General features: G+C 42.8%; 1 protein-coding gene across 4 annotated transcripts in view; it reads right to left on the bottom strand.

Moving 5' to 3' along the window:
- Window positions 1-24,103, bottom strand: part of DLGAP2 (DLG associated protein 2) — a 694,939-nt gene that overhangs the window by 635,386 nt on the left and 35,450 nt on the right. Inside the window, exon 2 of one of the 4 annotated variants that reach the window (XM_043542330.1) lies at window positions 6,383-6,492. The exons of the other annotated variants lie outside the window; for them this stretch is intronic. Within the exon in view, the coding sequence (XP_043398265.1) occupies window positions 6,383-6,397 (15 nt within the window). The 5' untranslated portion in view covers window positions 6,398-6,492. The remainder of the gene's footprint in view (window positions 1-6,382; window positions 6,493-24,103) is intronic. 4 annotated transcript variants of the gene reach the window in all.

The following is a 24,103-nucleotide window of genomic DNA, read 5'->3' as shown; positions in this document are numbered from 1 at the left end:
GGAAACCCAAGCTGAAAAGCAAAGGCAGCTTGTGCCTTAAGAATCTGCCGGCCTGTTTATCACTCAGGGAGAGAATTTGCTAATTCATATCCTACCTATCTAGTATGTTAAACCCAGCTAGTGGTTTTGTTTATTTACTAGGTAATCTGCTTTGATCTGTTTGCTATCACTTATATAGGGGGTCCCCAGTATACGTCAGGGTTATGTTCTTGAAAAGGGCGACGGATACCGAAACAACTGATACTGGGGAATTTTTCCCCATAAGAAATAATGGAATAAGAGGGGGATGCGTTCACATTGTCACCACATTCGCCTATGACAATGCTCTTTTTGCCTAAACAATGTACCTTTTTACAATGACAGGTTATATAGTACATATTTTACACATAAAACATTGAATAAAATAATGTAGAATCCTACTAACACTGTTCAAACACATAGAACATTTTAATATAGTAAATACAGTAAGATAAAACAGTGTCAATTACGCTTAATTTAGGTAGGGGTGGTGCTGGGTATACTTGGGCTGGCTATTCGGTTGCAGAAGTCCTAAAAAGGATTGTATCAACGTCTGCTCTCCTGCATGAACCTTTGAATGACAGATCTCCCTGTAGCAAGCCACTGCATCATTGAAACCCTGGAGACTTTGGCAGAACATTCACAAAAAGGATTTCCGCTCTGTATAATTTCCGTCATCTCATCCAGCAATCCAAAGAAACAGGAGAGATTCTTTGCCGTCAGACTCCTGGCTTCCTGCCCTACGTTATCTTCATCATCATCCTTCTTTTCTTAGGATATCCGTTGTTGGTCCAGCTCAATCAGTTCCTCATTTGTCAGTTCTTCAGCATGAGACTCCAACAACTCCTCTACATCCTCCTCCTCCACCTCCTTGGAGCCAACATTCTTTGTCAACTTGACGATTTCTTGCTGGAGAGTAGGAACGGCATCAAATCCCACAAAGCTGTGAACAGCATCTGGCCATGCACGGTGCCAAATGCTGTTCATACATTGCGAAGTGACCTCCTCCCCCAGTGCGTCAATGTTTTCCATGTCATTCAAGATGTTGTAGGACTTCCAAAACTCCTTTACACTGGGCTTTTCTTTACCTGCCGTCTCCTTAATCAGCATGGAGAACATCCTCCGTAGGTAATAAGCTTTGAACGTGGCCATTACACCCTGGTCCATAGGTTGCAGCAACGATGTCGTGTTGGGTGGCAAAAATAGGACATTGACATTCCGGCAGAGGGCTTCATAGTCCAGTTTGTGGGCACTTGCATTATCCAGCAGAAGGAGAATCTTAAAGGCCAAATTTTCCTTCTGACAGTAAGCCTTAAATTCAGGGACAGCATGGTCTACAAACCACTCACGGAAAATATTGTGTGTTATCCAGTCCTTTCCGTTTGACTTCCAAATTATGGGGAGACGAGACTTAACGTAGCCCCTCATTGCTCTTGGCTTTTCACTGTGGTAGGCAAGCAAGGGTTTCAACTAGTAATCACCTTCTGCATTTTTCCCAAGCAGGAGGGTTACGCAGTCCTTTGAGGCTTTGAATCCGGGAGCAGTCTTCTCATCATGATAAATATAAGTCCTCGTTGACATCTTCTTCCAGTAAAGACCCATCTCATTGACGTTAAAAACTTGTTTTGGAGAGTAGCCACCTTCTGAAACAATTTTCTTTAGCTGCGCAGGAAACATTTCAGCCGCTTCTTCATCCACATTAGCCACTTCTCCTGTGAGTTTTACATTATGTAGATTGGCATGCTTCTGGAATCTGTGGAACCACCCATGACTAGCATTGAAGGTCTCCTTTTCTGCTATGGAGCTCTCCCCCTCTCCTTCCTTTAAATCATTATACAGGCTTCTGGCCTTTTCCTGAATCAAGCTTAAACTCACAGGCATTTTCTTTTGATGGAGGTCATCAATCCAATCAGCCAGCAAACATTCCATCTTCTCCATTGTACTGCTTCTCTGTTTTGTTATCTTCATCTATGACAATTTCATAGCACTTCTAGTGCTCTCATGAATTTGATCAGCACTCTTAAAAATCCTGTGTGTATCGTCATAGCAGGCAAACAGAGAATAAGAGGAACGTTGGCTGCATGCCCACTTCTTTCAGTACGCTTTATAACATCTAATTTCACTTCTAGTGTTACACTTTTACATAGCCTCTTAGACACAGGCCCACTCTTAAGACTTTGAACACGTTTTCCACTCATGATGGGTAGTACTGTATAGTACTGTACTCACAGCCTGCCCCGCCTCTTCTTGCCCAGTTCTGCCGCATTCTCCAAGCTCGCCCCCTCCCTGCTCCTTCGCCTCCCTTCCAGTGTCTCCTGCATGCCGCTGAACAGCTGATCGTGGCTGGCAGGAGGCGCTGGGCGGCGGGGGAGAGGAGTTGATCCCGGCAGACAAGAGGTGCTGGCTGCCGGTGGGTGCTAAGCACCCACAGAAAAGAGACACAAAAAGTGAAGCAAGTAAGTTGCAAACGACAGATATGCAGATCGGGACCAACATGAATCGGAACACATTCCCCTATTGATGAGCGAAGGATATGCGAAACGATGGACAAGGGGGAGATGCATACCAGGGACCCCCTGTAATCACTTAAAATCTATATCCTTTTGTAGTTAATAAACTTATTTTATGTTTTAATCCAAATCAGTGTGTGTTTGACTAAGGTGTCTGGGGAAAATCTCAGCTTGGTTACCACAAGTGTGCATGGTCCTCTTCACATTGAGGGACAGGCGGATTGGGTATTAAACCCATATACTGGCCAGATTTGACCAGAGCAGGACAGTACTGCTCTGGGGTCCGAGGCTGCGAGGCTGGTGGTTAAAGAGCCTGCATATAACTGCAGCTGGGTGTGTCCCTACCCGTGTGAATGCTGGTGAAAGTGCAAGCTGGGAGGGCTTTGCAACTTGTCACAGCAGCACAGTGTGAGAGGGATCCCAGGCTGGTGGGTCAGACGGCTCAGTGGTATGCCAGTTCCAGGTGGCAACTTGGGGGAACCCGTCACACATAGCATCTGTCACATCTCAATATAATAGTGTGTAATAGTGTGAATATTCCATGCTTCCAAAACATCACATCTGTCTCTCATAGGCCTCATGCTGGCCCTCTGCAAAAGGGTGAATTTTAATTTGTGCAGCTCTTGTGAGTGTCAACAGGTTAGGGGCACGGTAGCCATCTCAATACAACAGAATAAATAATCTATTAGATCCTATGTGGTTTAACAATAACTAACTGTATTTATGGTTAAAAAATGTTTAATATAAACTAATAGCAGAAAGCTAAAAATCGGATGAAATGCAACACAAAAACTGCCATACACTGAACTGGTGACACCACATACCCGCAAAGCTCATAGACCAAAGGTGGGCAAACTACGGCCCGCGGGCCACATCCAGCCCGTGGCAAAGTCCTGCCCGCCCCCTGAGCTCCTGACCGGGGCGGCTAGTCCCCGGTCCCTCCCCCGCTGTCTCCCCTCCCCCACAGCCATGCTGCTGCACGGGCAGCGCTCTGGCCCGCCACTCCAGTCGGGCAGCGCAGCGGCGTAGCTGGCTCCGGCATGGTAAGGGGGCGGCGAGCCGGGGTTAGATAAGGGGAAGGGGGTCCCCGGGGCAGTCAGGGGACAAGGAGCAGGGAGCAGTTGGATGGCGCAGAGGTTCGGGGGGGCAGTCAGGGGACAGGGAGCAGGGGGAGTTGGATATGGGTTGGGGTTCCCGAGGGGCAGTTAGGGGCAGGGGTGTGGATAGGGGTCGTGGCAGTGAGGTACAGGGAGCGAGGGGGATAGGGGGTGGGGTCCCAGGGGGCGGAGGTTCTGGGAGGAGGGTCAGAGGACGGGGAACAGGGTGGATTCGATAGGGCATGGGAGTCCCGAGGGGCCTGTCAGGGAGTGGGGGTGTGGATAGGGGTCGTAGTAGTCGGTGACAGGGAGTGGGGGGGGGGGGGTTGGATGGGGAGGCCTGGGGGGGAGCAATTAGAGGCGGGGGGTCCTGGGATGGGGCGGTCAGGGGTCAAGGAGCAGGGGGGGTTGGATGGGTCGTGGGTTCTGAGGGGGGTGGGAAGTGGGAGGGGGCAGATAGGGGGCAGGGGCCAGGCTGTTTGGGGAGGCACAGCCTTCCCTATCCAGCCCTCCATACAGTTGCGCAACCCCGCTGTGGCCCTTGGGCCAAAAAGTTTGTCCACCCGTGTCATAGACAAATGAAAGTGTGATTTTAGAAGCATTCTATATCTGTAGTAAGTTCATTCCAAAATAAGTTGTGCTATTCTGAATTTACGTTTAAATAGGTGAGAATCTAAAACAAAGATCCCATAAAAGATTAAAATTGAATCTAGGTCAGCAAAACAAGAGTAGTTAGGGAATTCACACTGGAAAAAAACTTGAGTCCAGGAGATGGTTTTCAAGGTTATTAACACTGCCTTACATTCAGCCATATGAAGAAGATTCAAAAAGAATGTATATATATTGCTAGGTTTAGACAACATGGTGATCTTTGTAATTCATCCTTAATTACATCTATTATTGTGTTAGTTTATGTATGTTAGCAAATATCTTCCCCCATGTAGGGACATATCTCGTCACACATCAGGACTAGCCTAAGAATGGAATTTAAGACTCTGCTGGCAATTTAATTAGTTTTAATGCTGCAAGGATAAGTAGCCTGCCAGCATTAATGGCCAATACTTTGTTTACAAAACAGATCAAGAAGTGAGAGCCATCAGAACAAATGACCTCAACTGCTCAAGGTTAGGGAACTTAGAACATAAAGTTTGAAACAGGAGTCTGAAAAGATAGCGATAATAGTTGGTATATTTCCTTTTGCATGTTGAGTTCCTTTCCAGGAAACTCCTGTATTATCAAACTCATTCCCACAAAACCATTAATGATATTAAAGATATTTTTAAGATGTAAGTATTTGTTGAAATAGTTTATTCAAATTTCTCTGTGGGGGTGTTCATACGCTGTTCATTTGATATTTGTGGTGTGTGATTAGTCATCAAAGTCGCATGATATTGTTTCTGCTCTTTGAATGGATGAGTTAAATTTAAATTATCATAATGAACAAATAGCTTCTGGTGTGATTTTTTTTAGATAAATTGTTCATGTGAATTTCAAGATTCATTTACACTTTCACCAGCACACTGTGGCCATATGAAAAAATGGCCACACAAACAGGGACCAAATACACTTCAATACATGAACCACGTCTGTATTATTCAAACACAAAACTATGATTACAGTCAAGCTCTGTGGTTAATATTCCATACAACTATATGAATAACCCAAAATTTGATTTGCTGGTCCTACCTCTCTCCTGTTACAGTGTTAAAAGAAATTAATTTTTTTTTAAAGCTCACTGTTGTCAAGGGAGCCAGAATTCCAGTAACAAATTGGTCCTTTTAACGTATTCAAAACAACTTAAAATGAAACTCTAAAAGGACTCTAAATATGGCTTAAGGCGTGGACTTTTTATTTAGTTTCGACTTCTGGATATGCAACAACAACAAAGAATAAACAATAAATATAGTTCTTTTATAATTTGATAAAAGTGACATTTCCCCAATTTAAAAAAGTTTATAAAAATACTTCAGGCTTAACAATACCATGTTCAGAAATTTAAAAACAAAAATCCCCAAAACTCACCCACATACAAATACCTGGAGTCTGATCCTTCTCCACTTAGAGAGACAAAGTGGATGAGGTAATATCTTTTATTGGCCCAACTTCTGTTGGTTAGAGACACAATATTTCAAGCTTACACACAGCTCTTCTCCCATTAGTTGTTTGCATATTTTAATGATTTGCTCATGTGAGTAAAGGATGCAGGATTTGGCCTCTAATAAATATATTTCTTAAAATGGGATTTTATCTTGACAACACTGACGCTTTAATTAGAGCAACACTAGGGGGCACTGCTGTAATAGTCTTTATACGATGTTTGTAAACATAAGTGCACTTCTTTCCACACATTTTAATTTCTTTTGGTTTTAACAAGATTGCAGAATTTGTTGGTTTGTTTTAATATTGAAATGGTAGAAATTAAACTTGGTTGCAATTAAATTGCTAACTTGAATTCTAATTAGAAAACTTTATAATGTAAACGTTCCTATGTCAACAGCCAGCATGAATGTTCAGGATACCAATGGTTCTTCTTTGGGCCAGATTTTGCCACTTCTACTCCCCTGGAGTAGGACCACACTCTTGGAGTAGTCCCACTGATTTCAATATGACTCAGTATCAGTAAGCACGGCAGAACTAGCCCCCATATGATGTTATCAAACACTAGGAATCCAAATAGCCATTTTGTATTCTCAGTGCAGTGGGGAAGTAGTTTCTTCACTGGAAATAAACGCATTTCCTAGGAGGTTAAAATAGTACCTGAGTTGTCCCCATAATGTCTGAGCCTTGTGCACGTTGCAGGCATTCGCAAGTAGCAGCAGTGGATGAACTTGCAGTGGTTACACTCGCGCTTCAGAGGATGTGAAATCCTAAGATGAGGAGTGAATAGAAATGGGGAAAAATATGATAAAAATGCAAAAAAAAAAACCCACCCCCATCAAAAAAAAGGAAAGTATAAATCCATGTGGTGTGCACATAAAACAAAAATAAAACCATGGTCCCAAGCAGCATTTAATTAAATTGAGCACAGCAATGTAGCAGGAAAGCAAGCAAGCACAGAGACTGCACATCAACAATCAGACCATGGAAAAAGCTTTAGATGTGTTTAACTTTGCCACTGTGTAGTTGTAACAGTTCTCATCACTTCTTCTGCTCTTTACATGGAAAACCATGAGCTAGTTCCGATTGGATTACAGACACAATTTAGTGTCTGATTCCTCTGCTTGTGCATTTGCTAAATAGAGTATGTATTGTACATTGGATGCTTACATACAAGTATTGGATTAAAATAAGTATTGCTGTTTCTTAGACTAATCAACATAGCATCATATTTCATTAATAGCCCCCAACAAACAGAAAATGCAATCCACTAACCTTTCCCTTACAAATCCCAAGAAATGTGAGGCGCATCTCACATAAAAAACAAATAGTGTTTTAATTAAGAAAAAATAATTAATGTAACTTTTCTGATTCTACCAGACAATATATCCTAGGTACAAATCAATAAAATGAGCAATAAGATCACAGTCAATTACGTGGTGAAAGAGAAAAAATATCCATTTCCATTCCCCAGAAAATTAAATACTGGGCTAGATTGTGACTTGGGTTATATGTTCCTGCAGTGATCCCTCTGAAACCTCTACATGGGCTACCCAGACCTTGAGTGTAGCCTCTACTCCCCACACTGAGCCAAAGGGCAGGGAATGGACAGTCTTGACTCTAAAAAAAGGAGTACTTGTGGCACTTGTGGATGCATCCGATGAAGTGAGCTGTAGCTCACGAAAGCTTATGCTCAAATAAATTGGTTAGTCTCTAAGGTGCCACAAGTACTCCTTTTCTTTTTGCGAATACAGACTAACACGGCTGTTACTCTGAAATGTGGCACCTTAGAGACTAACAAATTTATTTGAGCATAAGCTTTCGTGAGCTACAGCTCACTTCATCGGATGCTTATGCTCAAATAAATTTGTTAGTCTCTATGGTGCCACAAGTACTCCTTTTCTTTTTATGGATACAGACTAACATGGCTGCTATTCTGAAACCAATCTTGACCATGCCACCTAGTGGAATCTACAGCTCTGAGTTAGGCACCCAGGCTCCCTACACAATGTATGGAGAGAGATAGGTGCCTAAGTACAGGATTCACAGAAGCCAGGATGCTGAGCAGAGAGCTGCCTAAGGCAGCTAATAGAAAATGCTAAGAAGAGGGGTGTTGCCTGATCCCTGCCCCTCAAAGAGAGTTAGGCATTTAATGGGAGGAGTCTCCTTCTGCTCAAGATTCTCAGCCTTGAACTTCTTCCTGGACTTAGTGCTGACCTGGATTAGGCACCCTTTTCACTACATATACATATATACACACACAGGTTCAAATCATTCATTGGAGCATAATGGGAGTGAGAACTGACTCTATAACCTGGTGATTAGGGCACACAGTTGGAAGGGGAGTCCTGGTTTCTGGTCCCTGCTCCAATTAATATTTAATTATCTTGTAAAAAGTGGAACAGCTTTGACAAGAGATTTGGAGAGCACCCCAGAATGGTCCCGTGGCTAGGGTATGTTACTAGGAGATCTGGGTTCAAATCCCTGCTCTGAATCAGGCAGCATGGGGACTTGAACCCAGGAGAGCCACATCCTGATGAGTGCTCTAGTTATTGAGTAAATGGGGTGAGGAGTATCACCATGTCTCCCTTCAGCAGTGTTTTATGTGGCACTTGATCTGATAGGCAGCCTCTGGGCATGCCCTCTGGATCGGGCCCCACAGACAAAATAGACCAGGAAATACCTAGTTTGTGAATCCTGCTGGGGCTTAGCTGCGAGCTAGGTGCCAGGTGTCAGGACTGAGGGAACTTTGCACATGCTCAGTGGCAGAAATATGGGTGCCTATGGGCATCTATTGGCAAAATCATCGGCACCTAGGGAATTTAGGTCCCCCAGAGTTAAAGGGTAGCTGAGCAGGGTTTTGAGGGTCTAAATTTTTGGTTTAGGATGCTAAGTCCCTTTGTGGATCTAGTCCAAGGTTCCTGGAGCTAGCCTTGGAATGGTGCAGCTTACACACTGCCCACTGCTTGGGGCTGTGTCTAACAGCACACTCCAGCCCTGGGCCTGGAAAGCAGCTATAGCTCCTTAGATTTTTAAAAGTTAAAAGGAACAGAAAGCAGCTAAAGAAAAGCTTAACAAAGAAATATATTGCACCCTATTTTTTACACAGTGGTTATTTTTAATAAAATGTTTACTGCTATAACAATAAATGCATCTGTATTATTGACATAAAAACGTGGCCTCTGCAACACTGGATCTCTTTGACATTATTTAAAATAACAATAAAACAAAAACAAACAAGGAGCAAATTCCCAGCTGAAAAACTCCAACAAATCTCCCTCCCCAACACAACCCAATGGGTCAGTCTGAGGAACATAAGTCTGATGGGAAAAGAAATAGTCAGTCCTGAAAGGGATGGGGAAGAATCTTCAATTGGTATTGGGACTTCCAGTTTTCAGTAGTCATTGCAGTAAACAGTGTATGTTTAAATACATGCGCAAGAAGAAAGAGAAGAGAAGGGACTAATTGGGTGGAAGTAGCCCCAGCAGCTATGACTATATAAGCAAACCGGAAGGCTATGCTTGGAAGGCAGAAGCAGGCAAGACTGGTTGCTACAGTATTCTCTAGAAGTAAGTGAAAAGGCTAGCTATTGATTGTAAGTATAACATATAATAAGGCACAGTGGTGGTTAAAAAGAGCTGGAGGAGTTGTGGTCAGTGACTGATATTGAAAAGAACTCAGGGAATTATCCTATGACAGTACCCTACTGCTGGGCTAAAAGTTACCAGGGAACTCCTACTCCTTCCCTTCTTTGTGGGTTTTTGGGAGAGGAATACCTATGTTCCCCTAGTTCATGCATTGTTCTAGAGTTTAGGAGTCTAGATGCCATTGCCTACACTGAGGCTGCAGAAGCAGAAACATAGGCACATAAACAAAAATCTAGCCACCTATAAGGTTTGCGAGTGGCTGAGCAAGAGTTTTATGAATCCCTGTGGGGCCTGATTCTGGGATGTAGGTGCCTAAAATGGTAGGTAGACCCTTAAGTGAAGTGAAGTCCTTTTGTGAATCTAGCCCTCTATGCTTCAGTTCCCTATTTGCTAAATGGGGGTGTTATGAAGATAAATATATCAAAGGCTGTGAGATGCTCACATAAGTACCAAAGATAGATGTAAGAGTATGTGCTTCTTTTTTTTTTTTAAGGCTAGTTCTTTGGTTTGACTTACAACTGAATTTTACATTAGCAAAAACACTTGTAATTTTTCAACACAAGTTCATTTTTATAAAAGAACCAGTAGTATGACTTTCATATAGCCTTTAGGATCAAAATAAAAATTAGCATGACTTTGCCTACCAGCATTAAACATTAAATCACAACTCTTCTTCCATCACACTGACAAATATTATCTGCATACACCAAATCATTTGTATACATTGCAGCTTCCCCGCTACATGTTTCACTGTACATACTATGGACTAGACCCTCACCTGCTATAAATTGGTGCATTTCCACTGAAGTCAAGGGAAACACTGATTTACACCAGTTGAGACTCTGGCTTTACATTGAAAACGGAGATCATCGTTCAAGAATAAAGTTACAATCTGGCTCTCCCAGTATTTTAGCTCATATTCACATGGAATGATTTCACATATATTCTGAACAAACTGGAAGATACCAAAAGACCTGATGATTAACAATGGATCCAACCACGCGTGGCACACAATCATAAAAACACAAACTGTATTGACCATAGTCCTTGTGTTATTTAAAGGTGAGGGTGGGCCTTTAGACAATGTTGTGGTTTTCTCAAAGAACATTAAGAGTTAGAAGCCTCAAAATTCAAATTCCAGTTTGTACTTTAAATATCATACCACCTATACAAGCTTGTTCTGCCTCTGCATCAGTGTCACAGAACCAAAAAAACAGAGTCAATCATATCATGACCAGATAACATCCTAATAATACGTGACTAGATAGTGACTTGGACTATGTGCCTTTGCAGAGAATAAGAAGGAGTAAGAGAGCCTCCCCATAAACTTCTCTGTGGGCCACTCAGGCCTTGGAGCCAGGCCTACATGGATAACCAGGTACTGCCCACCTATTTACTTGAGCTGCCAAAACTCTCAGAGCAAACTAGCAGTAGACTTCACATTTATGTAAAATCTTTCTCTATATATGCATAAATGTGAATTGATTTGCATAAACTTGCCTTGAGATGCTCAGAAAGAGGTGAAGGGGGACAGAGTGAGAAGGGAGAGAGAGACTCCAGTAATTCATCCTCTACCTGCTTCCACTCCCTCCCCCCATGGAAGCATTTCATTCTTCTTTCCCATCTCAGCATCAACATTTCACACCAACCCCCACCAAAAAAAAAAAAACTTTGTTGTGCTAAAAATAAACAAATCCCCAACCAATTTCACATCAAAAAGCCCCCTCCCGCCCCCGACTTTTGGAGACCCATGGAATGGAGAATAGTGCAGGGAGGATCATCTTTTCTTTCCAACCTCCCAAACCTGGGTGGGGGGGGCTAAGACGGACTTGAAGTTCTAGGAAGATCTTGGAAGCTGGACTTGAAGATCTAGGAAGATCTTCACTCTCCCCACTTCTCTCTGTGCCCCCCGGACAGCACAAGGAACCATAACAGGACCTGCAGAGCCTGTAGGAACAGCTGATCTCTAACTGGCTGTACTAAAAAGTACCCTCAGCCCATTAGCTGGGAAGTGGGAAGCAGAAGCTCTTCAGGCTTCCTGACTTGAGACACTAGGCTGACCCTGAGCACAGAAAGCAGTTTTGATTGGTTGCTCCTCTTCACGGAGCCCTAGCAAGGTCTGAAAACCAGTAGAGTTGGCAGACAGGTCTATTTACTCCCTCCATGGAGCAAATGTAGGGAATAATGTAAAATCTCCTCATTCCCTTGGCAAATGACTATCCTGCTAGAGCAAGCCTGTTAAGCCTTTCTTAACTTCACAAAAAAGACAGCTGATACCAAAAGAGACCACATTCAAAATTCCCCAGAAAGAAAAGGGTTTCTATTAATGCTATAGGGCCTTACTCTCATTTACCTTAAGGTCTTTTACTGATGTAACCATGGGCACCAGGTTTGTATAATTTTTGGTGCCGCCTAGAACAGGTCCAAGCAGAGCTGTGCCGTCCATAGGACAGACCCCGAAAGCACGGTAAGCCCAAACATTGGTGGAGCCGGGCCCACATTCCTAAATATTGGTGGAACTTGGGCACCACGGGTTCATATAACTCGCTACCTATGGGTGTAACAGTGTCTAAAGAGGGTGTAAATTATATTTTCACTTAGTTTCGGACTCTTTACATTTCCAGAATGGTGTAAAGTGGCCTCAGTGCAAAGGAGACTCTGGCCCACTATGCTCTGCATTTAAACTAATTAATGGCTGGATCAAAAGTTAAGTAGCTTACACATGATTTAGCACAGTGGTAGAGAATCACAGTTTTATAGCATAGGCTTATATATACATTGCCTTTTCTTAGTTCTAAAATTTCTTTCAAATTATAGACTGCTGTTTCAGTGTCTTCAAATAACCACTATATCAAAGCTTTTGCATCAACTGTAAATCAAAGAATTGAATGAACAACATGTATATTCTATGGTAGATGCTATTCCCCCCGGGGATTCAGGAAAGTAGAGGTGCAGTATTACAGGGTCAATTGGTTAGGTTCCCTTTGAAGTCTGAAGGCTAAAGGATATGTGTAACAGCTTAGACAAGTGTAACCCAGAAAGAATTGAACACTAAAATATCCCTCACTCTAACATTTTTGTGTTACTTTAAGCTAATATACTACATAATTGCTTACTTCTCTTTGAACTTACATGAGACTCAGGGAATTTTAAGCATAAAGCATGCAATACATGAGATAAAAGGAAATGTAAAGCATCTTAACATCAGATGAAGCTTTACAAGTGACAGCTTTAATGTAGGGATTATCTGTATTTATGAGTACATTTTTTACCTGATATTCAGCGGACTCATTTGCAGACCCTATGTAGACATGTGTTTGAACATTCATCTAGTCATGTGCATCAGCAAAGGTGCATATGCAACTTGGGAATTTATGTGGTAATATGTATTGGAAAGGAGAAGCATAAATGCATACGCACAAAGATGTGTTTACCGAGGGAATGAAAGTCAGGCCTTTTCTTTCTATGAAATCTCTCACACCAACACAGATACTAGAAATTTGTTTCCTCTCTGGAGATTGCTAGAAATACTGCATTTTTCATGGTATTCCCTACAGAGACTGATAAAAGCATACGGTTGCCAGGTATCTAGTTTTCGACTGGAATACCTGGTCAAAAAGGGACACTGGCGGCTCCAGCCAGCATTGCTGACCAGGCCGTTAAAACTCCAGTTGGTAGTGCAGCGGGGTTCAGGTAGGCTCCTTGCCTACACACAGGAGCAACCAGGGAGGCTCCTACGCACAGGGGCAGCCAGGGTGGCTCCTTGCGCTGCCCCCACTCTGAGCGCCAGCTCTCCAGCTCCCTTTGGCATGGAACCGCAGCCAATGGGAGCTGCAGGGGCAGTGTCTGCAGGCACAGGCAGAGTGCACTGCACACCGCGCAGGGCCGCCTGGCCGCCCTTGCGTGTAGGAGCCGGACATGCCTGCTGATTCCAGGAGCTGCCCAGAGCCAGTGCAGGCAGGGAGTCTGCCTCAGCACTGCTGCACCACCGACCGGCAGACACCTGAGGTAAGCGCCGCCCAGCTGGAGCCAAAGCCCGAACCACTGCCACAGCCCTGAGCCCCCTCCCGGAGCCCGCACATCACATCCCCTCCTGCCCCCAAACTCCTGTCCCAGCCTTAAGCCCCCTCCCACACCCAAACTCCCTCCTGGAGCCTGCATCCCCTCCCGCAACCTAACCTCAACCCTGAGCCCTCTTCTGCACCCAAACTCCCACCGGGAGCCCACACCCTCTCCCACACCCCAACCCCTGCCCCAGCCCTGAGTCCATTCCCGCACTACAAACCCTCAGCTCTAACCCAAGCCAGAGCCCCCTCCTACACCCCAAACCCCTCATACCTGGCCCCACCCCAGAGCCCGCACCCCCAGTCAGAGCCCTCACCCCCTCCTACGCTCCTGCCCCCCGCCCCAGCCCGGAGCACCTTCCCGCACCCTGAACCCCTCATTTCTGGCCCCACCACAGAGCCCACACCCCCAGCTGGAGCCCTCACCCCCTCCTGCACCCCAATCCCCTGCCCCAGCCCAGTGAAAGTGAGTGAGGGTGGAGGAGAGCAAGCGACGGAGGAGGGATGGAGTGAGTGGTGGCAGGGCCACGCAGAAAGAGTGGGCCGGGGCGGGGCCAGGGTGTTCAGTTTTGTGTGATTATAAAGTTGGTAACTCTATAAAAGCACCTCCATTTTCTATCCAGCCATAGATGTCTAGCCAACACTCAAGAAATATCAAGCAGCAAAGGTTGTGAATTGGACATAGTGTATGGTGTAAAATGGAGGTGGAATAAGACACAAGTAAGTGTCTCACCAATAATATTTTCAACATGGTGCGGTGAATATTTTCAATGTGGTGAAGTCGAGTGGTTATCTTGTGAATTGCTCAAGTAAACATTTTATATTTCAGGACATCTATCCAGGAAGGAAGCAAAAATAAATCTAAATATCTTTAAAGTTTTGAGGTACTTTTCACTGAGCCGCATTGAACTGCTGGCTCCGCCTGTCCACAGTGGGTGAGTAATGTAGGAGGCCAACATTTTTCTTTTGAAAGCTTTTGTAGAACAAATGTGATCAAAACAGCTGAAACTTTCAGACTCTTCAAGTATATACTGATGCCTCTAACATCAAGGTTACAGGACACTTTTCAAAATAGTTTCTTCTTCAAATGCACAGCTCTTACTCTTTGAGTGCAGTTCAAAATATTGTGAATTTAAAATCTGTCAGTTGAGTTAAACTAATTAAAAATGGGCCCTATAAGTAATCTATCACTAGTTGTGTGTCCCATTTTCCCCTGAATAATCTTAACCTAACAACACAGAATCTTCATATTTGAAGTGCAAAACTCAGCTATGATGAATGTGGGGGTGCTCAGTGGTGCGTGCTGACTTGTACTCCAAAATGTGGCTTATGTACTGGATTTCTGAGGGGGTGTGCTGGAATGTCAGAGGGGAGCACTCAGTCTTGGCACACTTCGCCATAGTCACCAGACCAAGGATTGAAGGCCAATGAGGCTGAATGGGTCTAACTGCCAAACAATGAAGCAACTATCATGGCGATTTACTCTTAGATGCTGTTTTTTGCCAGATGCCCAGGCAGGCTAAAGTAAAAGGAAGACTTCCACCGAGACCCTGTAACAAAAGTCATCAATGCATATAGGGAGGGAGAGGCTTTGAGAAAAGAGAAGAAATTCTTGAACTGCCTGTACACCCATGCTAGCAGCCTGCATAATAATTGGAATTGCTCTTTATGAGTATAAATTTGATCTAGTTGGTATTACTGAAACCTGGTGGGATGATTCACATGACTGGAATGTTAAAATCAAGAGTTATAACCTATTTAGAAAGGACTGAGTGGGCAAAAGGGGAAAGGGACTGGCACTCTGTCAAAAGTCACCTGTTTCGAAGTCACTGATAACTCAGAAGAAAATGGTCTTGAATGCTTACAGATAAATGTCTTAACAGATAAGCACAAGATGGGCTATTAGTTGATGTCCACTACAGACAACCAAATCACACTAGGGGACAGGATGACTGCGTCCTTATGCACCTATGTACAATGTGTGTGTGGTGTTGGGGGGGGGCGGTGGGGTAGGGGGACTGATCATGGAAGGCTTCAATTTGAGTGACTTATGCTGGAGGTCGCATGCTGCCAGTACTAATGCATCCTTGGAATTTCTAAACATTACACATGAAAATTTCTCAACTCAAAAAGTGTTGTAGCCAACATGGGGGAATTCTACGGCAGACCTTGTCCTAACAGATGAAGAGGAACTGATCACAGAACTAAAAATTATTGGTAGATTAGGTACAGCTGATCATGATTTGATCCCATTTATAATGTGCAAAGAGAATAAAGTCCAGACCAGGGCCTGTGACAGAGTGCTGGGCAATAGCAGCTGTATTAGCACTCTTGTCACTGGATCACCAGTTAAATAATCCCAGAGTGAACGTGAGGGGCAAAACTCTGCCTAACTGATAGATCGAGAATGGGCTGGAGAGAGCTACAAGGCTAACTAATCCATTAGCCCAGAAAGTAAAAAGGGACAGGCAAGAAGCACTAGGGAGAAGAGGGGGAAGACAGACTGATTGACTGGCAGGTTTTTGAGAGTCAACACTAGGGGAGATCTCACAAGAGGAATCATAGAAGAATCATAGAAGATTAGGATTGGAAGACACCCCAGGAGGTCACCTAGTCCAACCCCGTGCTCAAAGCAGGACCAACCCCAACTAAATCATCCCAGCCAGGACTTTGTCAAGCTGGGCCTTAAAAACCTCTAAGGATGGAGATTCCAGTGCTTCACCTCCCTCCTAGTGAAATAGTTTTTCCTAATATCCAACCGAGACCTCCCCCAACTTGAGATCATTGCTCCTTGTTCTGTCATCTGCCACCACTGAGAACAGCCTATCTTCATCCTCTCTGGAACCCCCCTTCAGGTAGTTGAAGGCTGCTATCAAATCTCCCATCACTCTTCTCTTCTTCAGACTAAATAACCCCTGTTCCCTCAGCCTCTGCTCATAAATCATGTGCCTCAGCCCCCTAATCATTTTCATTGCCCTCTGCTGGACTCTCTCCAATTTGTCCACATCCTTTCTGTAGCTGGGGGCCCAACACTGGATGCAATACTCCAGGTGTGGCCTCACCAGTGCTGAATAGAAGGGAATAATCACTTCCCTCGATCTGCCAGCAATGGTCCTACTAATGCAGCCCAATATGCCGTTAACCTTCTTGGCAACAAGGGCACACTGTTGACTCATATCCAGCTTCTCGTCCACTGTAATCCCCAGGTCCTTTTCTGCAGAACTGCCGCTTAGCCAGTCAGTTCCCAGCCTGCGGCAGTGCATGTGGATTCTTCCATCCTAAGTGCAGGACTCTGCACTCGTCCTTGTTGAACCTCATCAGATTTCTTTTGGCCCAATCCTCCAATTTGTCTAGGTCACTCTGGACCCTATCCCTTCCCTCCAGTGTATCTACCTCTCCCCCCAGCATTGTGTCATCTGCAAACTTGCTGAGGGTGGAATCTAGCCCATCATCCAGATCATTAAATGAAGATGTTGAACAAAACTGGCCCCAGGACCACCCCTGGGGCACTTCGCTTGATGCCAGTTGCCAACTAGACATCGAGCCATCTAGACTTCTTCTGTCTTCCTCCTCCTTGGCTGAATGACCTATGAAGTGTATACTATTATAAATACTGAGCTGCACAATTTGTAAGGGTGGTGGGGAGAACACTGTAAATAAACTGCAAAAGATGTTTGACCAGAAGAAGTCCTCCGAGGGGAAAAATCTTAACAATAGTATAAGTCCATCACTGAATGGAAACTGTCAAATTATTAATAATAATGCAGAAAGGGCAGAAATTGACAATAAATTTGGGGAAAACCCGATGATGTAGTCTGTTCATATGGTGATAACTCTTTCCATTCCACTATTATCTCTGGAGGATATTAAACAGAAGCTACTAAAGTCTGACATTTTAAAATCAGCAGATCCAGATAAATTTCATCCAAGAATTTCAAAAGAGCTGTTGGAGGAGCTCACTGGACCATTAATGTTGATTTTTCAAAATGTCTTGGAGAACTAGAGAGGTTCCAGAAGACTGGAAGAAAGCTAACATTGTGTCAATTTTTAAAAAAGGGTAAATGGGTTTACCGGGGTAATTATAGACCTGACAGCCTGACATGGGATCCCGGCCAAGATAATAGAGCAGCTGATATGATACTCAATTAAAAAAGAATTAAAGGAAGGTAATTTAATTAATAAAATCAACATGGGTTTATGGAAAATAGATCCTGTCAAACTAACTTTTTTATTTTTTGAGATTACAAATTTGGTTGATAAATGTAATAGGGGTTGGTATAATATAATTGAATATCTGTAAGGCATTTAACTAGGTATCATACAACATTTTGTTTCAACAACTAGAACAATATAAAATTAATATGACACACATTAAACGGATTTAAAAACTAGCTAAATGATGGGTCTCAAAATGTAACTGTAAATGGAGAATCATTATCAAGTAAGTGTGTTTCCAGTGGGGTTCCACTGCGATCAATTCTTGCCCTACACTATTTAACATTTTTTATTAATGACCTGGAAGAAAACATCAGTGATGATTTTTACAAAAAGTCTGTAAATGACACAAATTGGGGGAGTAAATAATGAAGAAGACAGATCACTGATCTTGGATTGATCTAAATCACTTGGTAAACTGGAGGTAAGTAAACAATGTGCATTTTAATAGAGCTAAAAGTAAATGTATACATCTAAGAACAAAGAATGTAGGCCATACTTACAGGATAGGAGACTTTATCCTAGGAAGTAATAATTCTGAAAATGATTGGGGGTTGTGGTGGATAATCAGCTGAACATGAGCTCCCAGTGCAACACTGTGGCTGAAAGAACTAATGAAATCCTGGGATGCATAAACAAGAGAATCTTGAGTAAGAGTAGAGAAGTTATTTTATGTCTGTATTTGGCACTGGTGCAACCACTTCTGGAATACCGTGTCCAGTTCTGGTGCCCACAATTCAAGAAGGACGCTGATAAACTGGAGAGGGTTCAGAGAAGAGCCATGAGAATGATTTAAACGATTGGAAATGACAGACTTTAGAGTGACAGACTTGAAGAGCTCATTCTCTTTAGCTTAACAACAAGATGGTTAAAAGAAAAGGAGTACTTGTGGCACCTTAGAGACCAACAAATTTATTTGAGCATAAGCTTTCGTGAGCTACAGCTCACTTCATCAGATGCATCATGACGAACATGGCTGCTACTCTGAAAGATGGTTAAAGCATGACTTAATTAGTTTATAAGCTTCTACATGAGGAACAAATATTTAATAATGGGCTCTTCAATCTAGCAGAGAAAGATATAACATGGTCCAACGGCTGGATGCTGAAGCCAGACAAATTCAGACCAGATATAAGGTGTAAATTTTTTGATGGTGAGGGCAATTAACCATTGGAACAATTTACCAAGGGTCATGGTGGATTTTTCATCATCACTCACAATTTTTCAATCAAGATGGATGTTCTTCTAAAAAGATATTGTATGTTCTAGGAATTATTCTGGTGCTTGTGCTGTACGGGAGGTCAGACTAGATGATCACAACTTCTGGTCTTGGAATCTATGAATCCATAAAAAAGCAACTTCCCTGAAAGCTGGGACTGGGAGACACTCAGTCTGGAAGACAAACTGGGACCAGGCTGGGTCCCAAAAGCTCCTTGGCTTCCTAAAAGAATGTAAGTTGTGTCTGTTCTGTTCCTGTGACTCGAGGGAAGACAATGTAATGTAGCTTGCAGTGGAGTATAAAATCAGATGAGACTAAATATGCATGTAGGTGGCTTGTTCTGAAATCATTTCCTCTCATAGTTTGTTCCACTGGCTACCAAACATACTTGTTTTGAGAAGGCTGTTGGTCACTATATCACTGGTGACAGGCTCGTGAAGGGAAGAAACACAAGTATCTGGGTCAGACCTGCATGGTAATAAGCAGCTGGCATAGATGGGGTGTTATACCCAAATCTCAGTCTAGGAAAGGGAGAATTGTGTAATTGCACCCCAAGGCAGACGGGCCTAACATACAATGGAGTGCACTTAGAGAGACCAGAAAGGGGACAGAGGAGCAAGCAGCCCCCTAACCATGACATCAGTCTAAATGATGGAGTTGTGACTCATGACTCCATAATACTTTGAAAACACTAGCTATTATTACTATCTCTCTGTCAACAAAATACATATGTATCTGCTTTTAGCAATTACAAAACGACCAGCTATTTCCTAGTATGGAGCTGTATTCCCTGAAATTTTCATTGTTGTTATAAAACAGAAGAGCACTTTATGAAAAAAAATCTTCGAAAACTATAAACTGTTCATTCTAGAGACAAAAGAGAAAACTCTGGCTTAAGCTTTTTAAATTCCACAGGATACTAAGAAAAATTATGTGTAACATAAACACAGCACTCAGGTATTTTTGAACATCTTCTATGCAAAAATAAATCACTTTCTCTCCAGAGATATTTTTGATGGAGTGAACTGAAAGTGTATTATAGGGGAGTAGGAGGCACAATGGGTGAATACAAAAGCTATTCACCCACGAATGGAGTGTTCAAATCTAAAAGGAGGATTGTGTGATAGTCTTGTTTAATGGACATTAGCCAAAATAGATGTCACATAATTCATCATTACTGGCTACTCTGGTAGGGAGGTAGGTGGTAGTAGTGGGGATTTTTAAGGCAGAGCTGTAGATCAGAATTAAGCACAATTACAAACTGGATGGTGAAGCTTGCACAGCACTTCTGTTTCTGGCAAATGCTATCATCCCTCATTTTCATGAGCACAAAAGACAGCGAACATTGTGTTTTTAATTCTTCAGTTTTCAACCTCAGCTTTCTCCTCTCGATCCCATGTGGTTTATATGTAACTTTTTTCAAATACTATTCAGTATGTAATTAGAGACTAAAGATTTTTTTTAAGATATACTTTGAAATATATAGAGCAATTTTATTTTTAATCACTGTTTTGTTAGTATACTATGGGATCTCTCATATAATACATTTTGTGCAAATTATCTTCTCTGAAGCTGATAAGCAAGTTGAAGTGTTTATCTGTAAGGGAGTGTCTATATGTTGTTTAGGGTGACCAGATGGCAAATGTGAAAAATCGGGACAGGGGTTGGGGGGGTAATTGGTGCCTATATAAGAAAAAGCCCCAAATATCGGGACTGTCCCTATAAAACTGGGATATCTGGTCACCCTAATGCTGGTAGATTCTCTCCCCAGCCCAGGAAAGAACCTCTGCCACCGCTGAGCCTCTTTCAGACCCTTACCTCAGGGAACAGATTATTATTTGATTACAAAAAAACACACCACAAAGCTGTTCCCCTGACCCAAGCATGGCTGAGAGGCCTTTATCTTTGTCTTGCCAAACTGGAAAAAAAGACATACCCCTTCCTGTAAACATATGACAAGGTCACTATGAATAATTTTGTATGGTGTTTTCGCCAAACTAGTTTAAAAAAATAGTAATTACAGGTACAGCCTTGAAGCATTATCTACCATGTGCAAGTTTCTTCAGATTACTGAAATTCATTTAAACTAAATAGCTTTCTTTTTAATTTACTAAACTAAGCAACCAGTAGCTTGCTTTAATTTAGTGAATTAAGCATACATGGCTTAAGCATATTTTTGTTAAAATTTTAAATTATTTTGATTAAGTCCTCATAGTATAATCAACACAATTACTGTTTCAATTATTTTTTGCTAAAGTTACACTCTACCTTTAGAATTATCTTGGCTGAATATCAGCATTTGACTTGCAAAATCCAGGAATGGTGTCCAAAAATATGTTCGAGCTAATGTACAGTATGTACTATCAACAGAACAGCTCAATTTTGCATTATAGTTAGATCTGAGTATCCCATATTAAGCTTAGGTCTAGGTTCCAGCTTTTATAACTATATTGTTTAACCATAAAAATGAAGCCAAGATCTAATTTTCTTGGTCACATCAGTGAAAAACAATCAGCCTTCATATAAACAAAAATATTGGGTCATATTCATCTTGGTGTAATTCCATTGATATCAACAAAAATACTCCAGAAAATAATTTAGACTATGACGTTGTCATTCAGCTATGAATACTTACTATCAAGCTTCCTTATTAGAACACAGTTAAACAAAGCCATTGCTTCATTTAGTGGCTCCAGGCCTGATCCAATGCCCATTCGAATCAATGGGAGTCTTCCCATTGACCTTAATGAGCTTAAATCAGGCCTACAGTGCACCACATGCGAGGTTTACATTCAGAAGCAAATTCAGGATTCAGCTTCTTGGCCAGAAAACTGACGCTGTCTATTTGAGGTAAGAGCTCCAGGGACTGACCATACAGCTCTGTAGCAAGAGAGGTGGTCAGCTCTCCCAGATCCATGGCCAGTGCAGCACAACAAAATGGGAGGCGGAGGGGGGCAGCGTGGGATTACAAATCATTGCATGAAAGGGCAGCCCAGAATAAAAAAGCTAATGAAAATCCAACAACACATTTTGCTATCTTGATGCTCTGATTCACTGCACTATGCACCTCTCTTATATAATCATCTCCTGCAACACGTAAATAAGTACAGTCTGTCTTTCGTAGCCAGGAGGCCAAGGCAGAAATGGCAAGCAGCTGATAAAGAAAAATGCCTGTATCTGTGCTATAAACATAATGCAAGTGCAATAAGTTTCCAGGTGCAATTCCAGGTGTTCGTTTTATCCTGTAAAGCCCCTCCTGGTTTAGGACTATGAAAGGGTGCTGCTAGCCAATGAATCAAACTGTAAACCCTGTACATGACGGAAATTATTTCAAGCCAGGGGTGTGGCAGCACCTCTAGTTCCAGCACTTATGGGACTATGTTACCTGAGAAATTGCCTCTTTCCCTTTGACGTGATACCATAGCCTCTCTCCCTCTGACGTGCTACCAGAGAAATTGCCTGTCTCCCTCTGTTGTGGAGTCGTGCTACCAGATCAGAGGAGGTGCTCAAGTAGGGTTCCCACAACAAAACAAGAGGGGACTGCTAGCAGAGCCTTCTCTGTGATAGGCCCTAGGTTTGGAAATCGCTTTCCCCTATTGTTTACCTCAGCCCAGATCTGTTGAGTTTTGCAGTATGCTCAGAAAATTCTCTTCTCTCGCTCTTTTTTTTCAGGCTATTGTGGAGGGAACAGGCTCAGGGTAATGGTAGTTATTATATTGATGGGCAGTCCTTTTGTATTATTAAATGTGTTTTAACCTATGGGATAGGCAGTCACAGCAAAAGATGGCTGCCGGTAGCTATACTTAGTCCAGTCAAAGAAAAAGAAAAAAGGGGTCGGAGGGGACAACAAAATGTGTTCATCAACTGGTTATTAAATTTGTCTGATCAGCACAGGGCCTATTATAAAGATAAAGATTGGAATATTATATTTGTAATAGTAGTATCCTTCTGCTGATAAAGACAACAAAAACTCGACAAGGTTTCATTTCAGTTGTTTGAAAAAGGGAATTATCTACCTGGTTTCTCTTCTTTTCTCTCTATTTGATTTGTTTCTCATCTGGGACTATGACTTCTCTTCTTTCTGTGTTTCTCCATTTTTCTCTTTCAGATACTAGTCCCCATTTCCTCCATCTAGCCCATCAAGTTAGGGGATTGAGACAGAAATTACTGGGTGAGGTTTACAGATTCCAAGGCGAAAAGGAACCATGATGATCATCTAATTTCACCTTCTCTATAACACTGGCCGTAGGACTTCCTCAGAATAATTCCATTTGAACGACACCATATCTTCATTAAATCCAGTCTTGATCTCATGACTCAGCACTCCACCCAGGTCATTTTAAAAGTCTCTCTCCATCTTGGGTAGCAAAGTCCAACAAATAATCCTAAAACCTTGTATCAGGTCTCTAGCCCCTGACTCAGAGCCTAACGGTCTTTTGCCCCTCTCTCTGGGCTCTGAATTGTCCTGACCCCCTTACAGAAGGGGCCACCTGCTCACTGGCTGGTAGAAGATGGGTCTGTGTTCCCCCTTGTTGGGTTTCAGTCCAAGGTCTGCTCTGTCAAACAACTTTCCACTGCCTCCCTGGACTCCTTCCTACCATTAGTCTGTTCTCAGGCCTTTTCCCCAGCCCCTTTCTTGGCTCTTTGTAATAACACCACCTCCCAGGGCTTCTCCCTAGAGGTCTGGCTTCTATCCTTTATGTCAGGGTCCACCAGAGAAGCTTACACCAATCCTGTGTGTTCCAGAAATCTTGACTTTCTAGTGCCCAGAGTGTGACTGCATAGTTCTTCCTCCTCTCCCTGCAGCGCCTTAAATTCCAGTTCAAATGCCCTTTATGCTTTACCACTATTGCCTCTTGTGCTTCATTATCTTTGGCCAATGACAGAGCCAGGTTTTGCTACTGCGGAGGGAGGGGTAAAGAGGGAGCCTGTTCTATGGCCTGGGTTATGCAGGAAGTCAGACTAGAACCGGGGTTCTCAAACTGAGGGTTGGGACCCTTCAGGGAGACGCAAGGTTATTAAATGGGGGGTTGCAAGCTGTCAGCCTCCACCCCAAACCATGCGTTGCCTCCAGCATTTATAATTGCTGTTAAATATATTTAAAGTGTTTTTAATTTATAAGGGGCAGAGGGGTCACACTCAGAGGCTTGTTATGTGAAACAAAAGTTTGAGAACCACTGGACTAGATGATCGAATGGTCTCTTCTGACCTTAACATTTATGAAGTGCTGTGAGTC

This window comes from Chelonia mydas, chromosome 3 (genome assembly GCF_015237465.2).
Source record: "Chelonia mydas isolate rCheMyd1 chromosome 3, rCheMyd1.pri.v2, whole genome shotgun sequence".
NCBI classification, from domain to species: Eukaryota; Metazoa; Chordata; order Testudines; family Cheloniidae; genus Chelonia; species Chelonia mydas.
The sequence above is the reverse complement of the archived record's forward strand: the minus strand, read 5'-3'. Positions and strand labels throughout refer to the sequence as shown.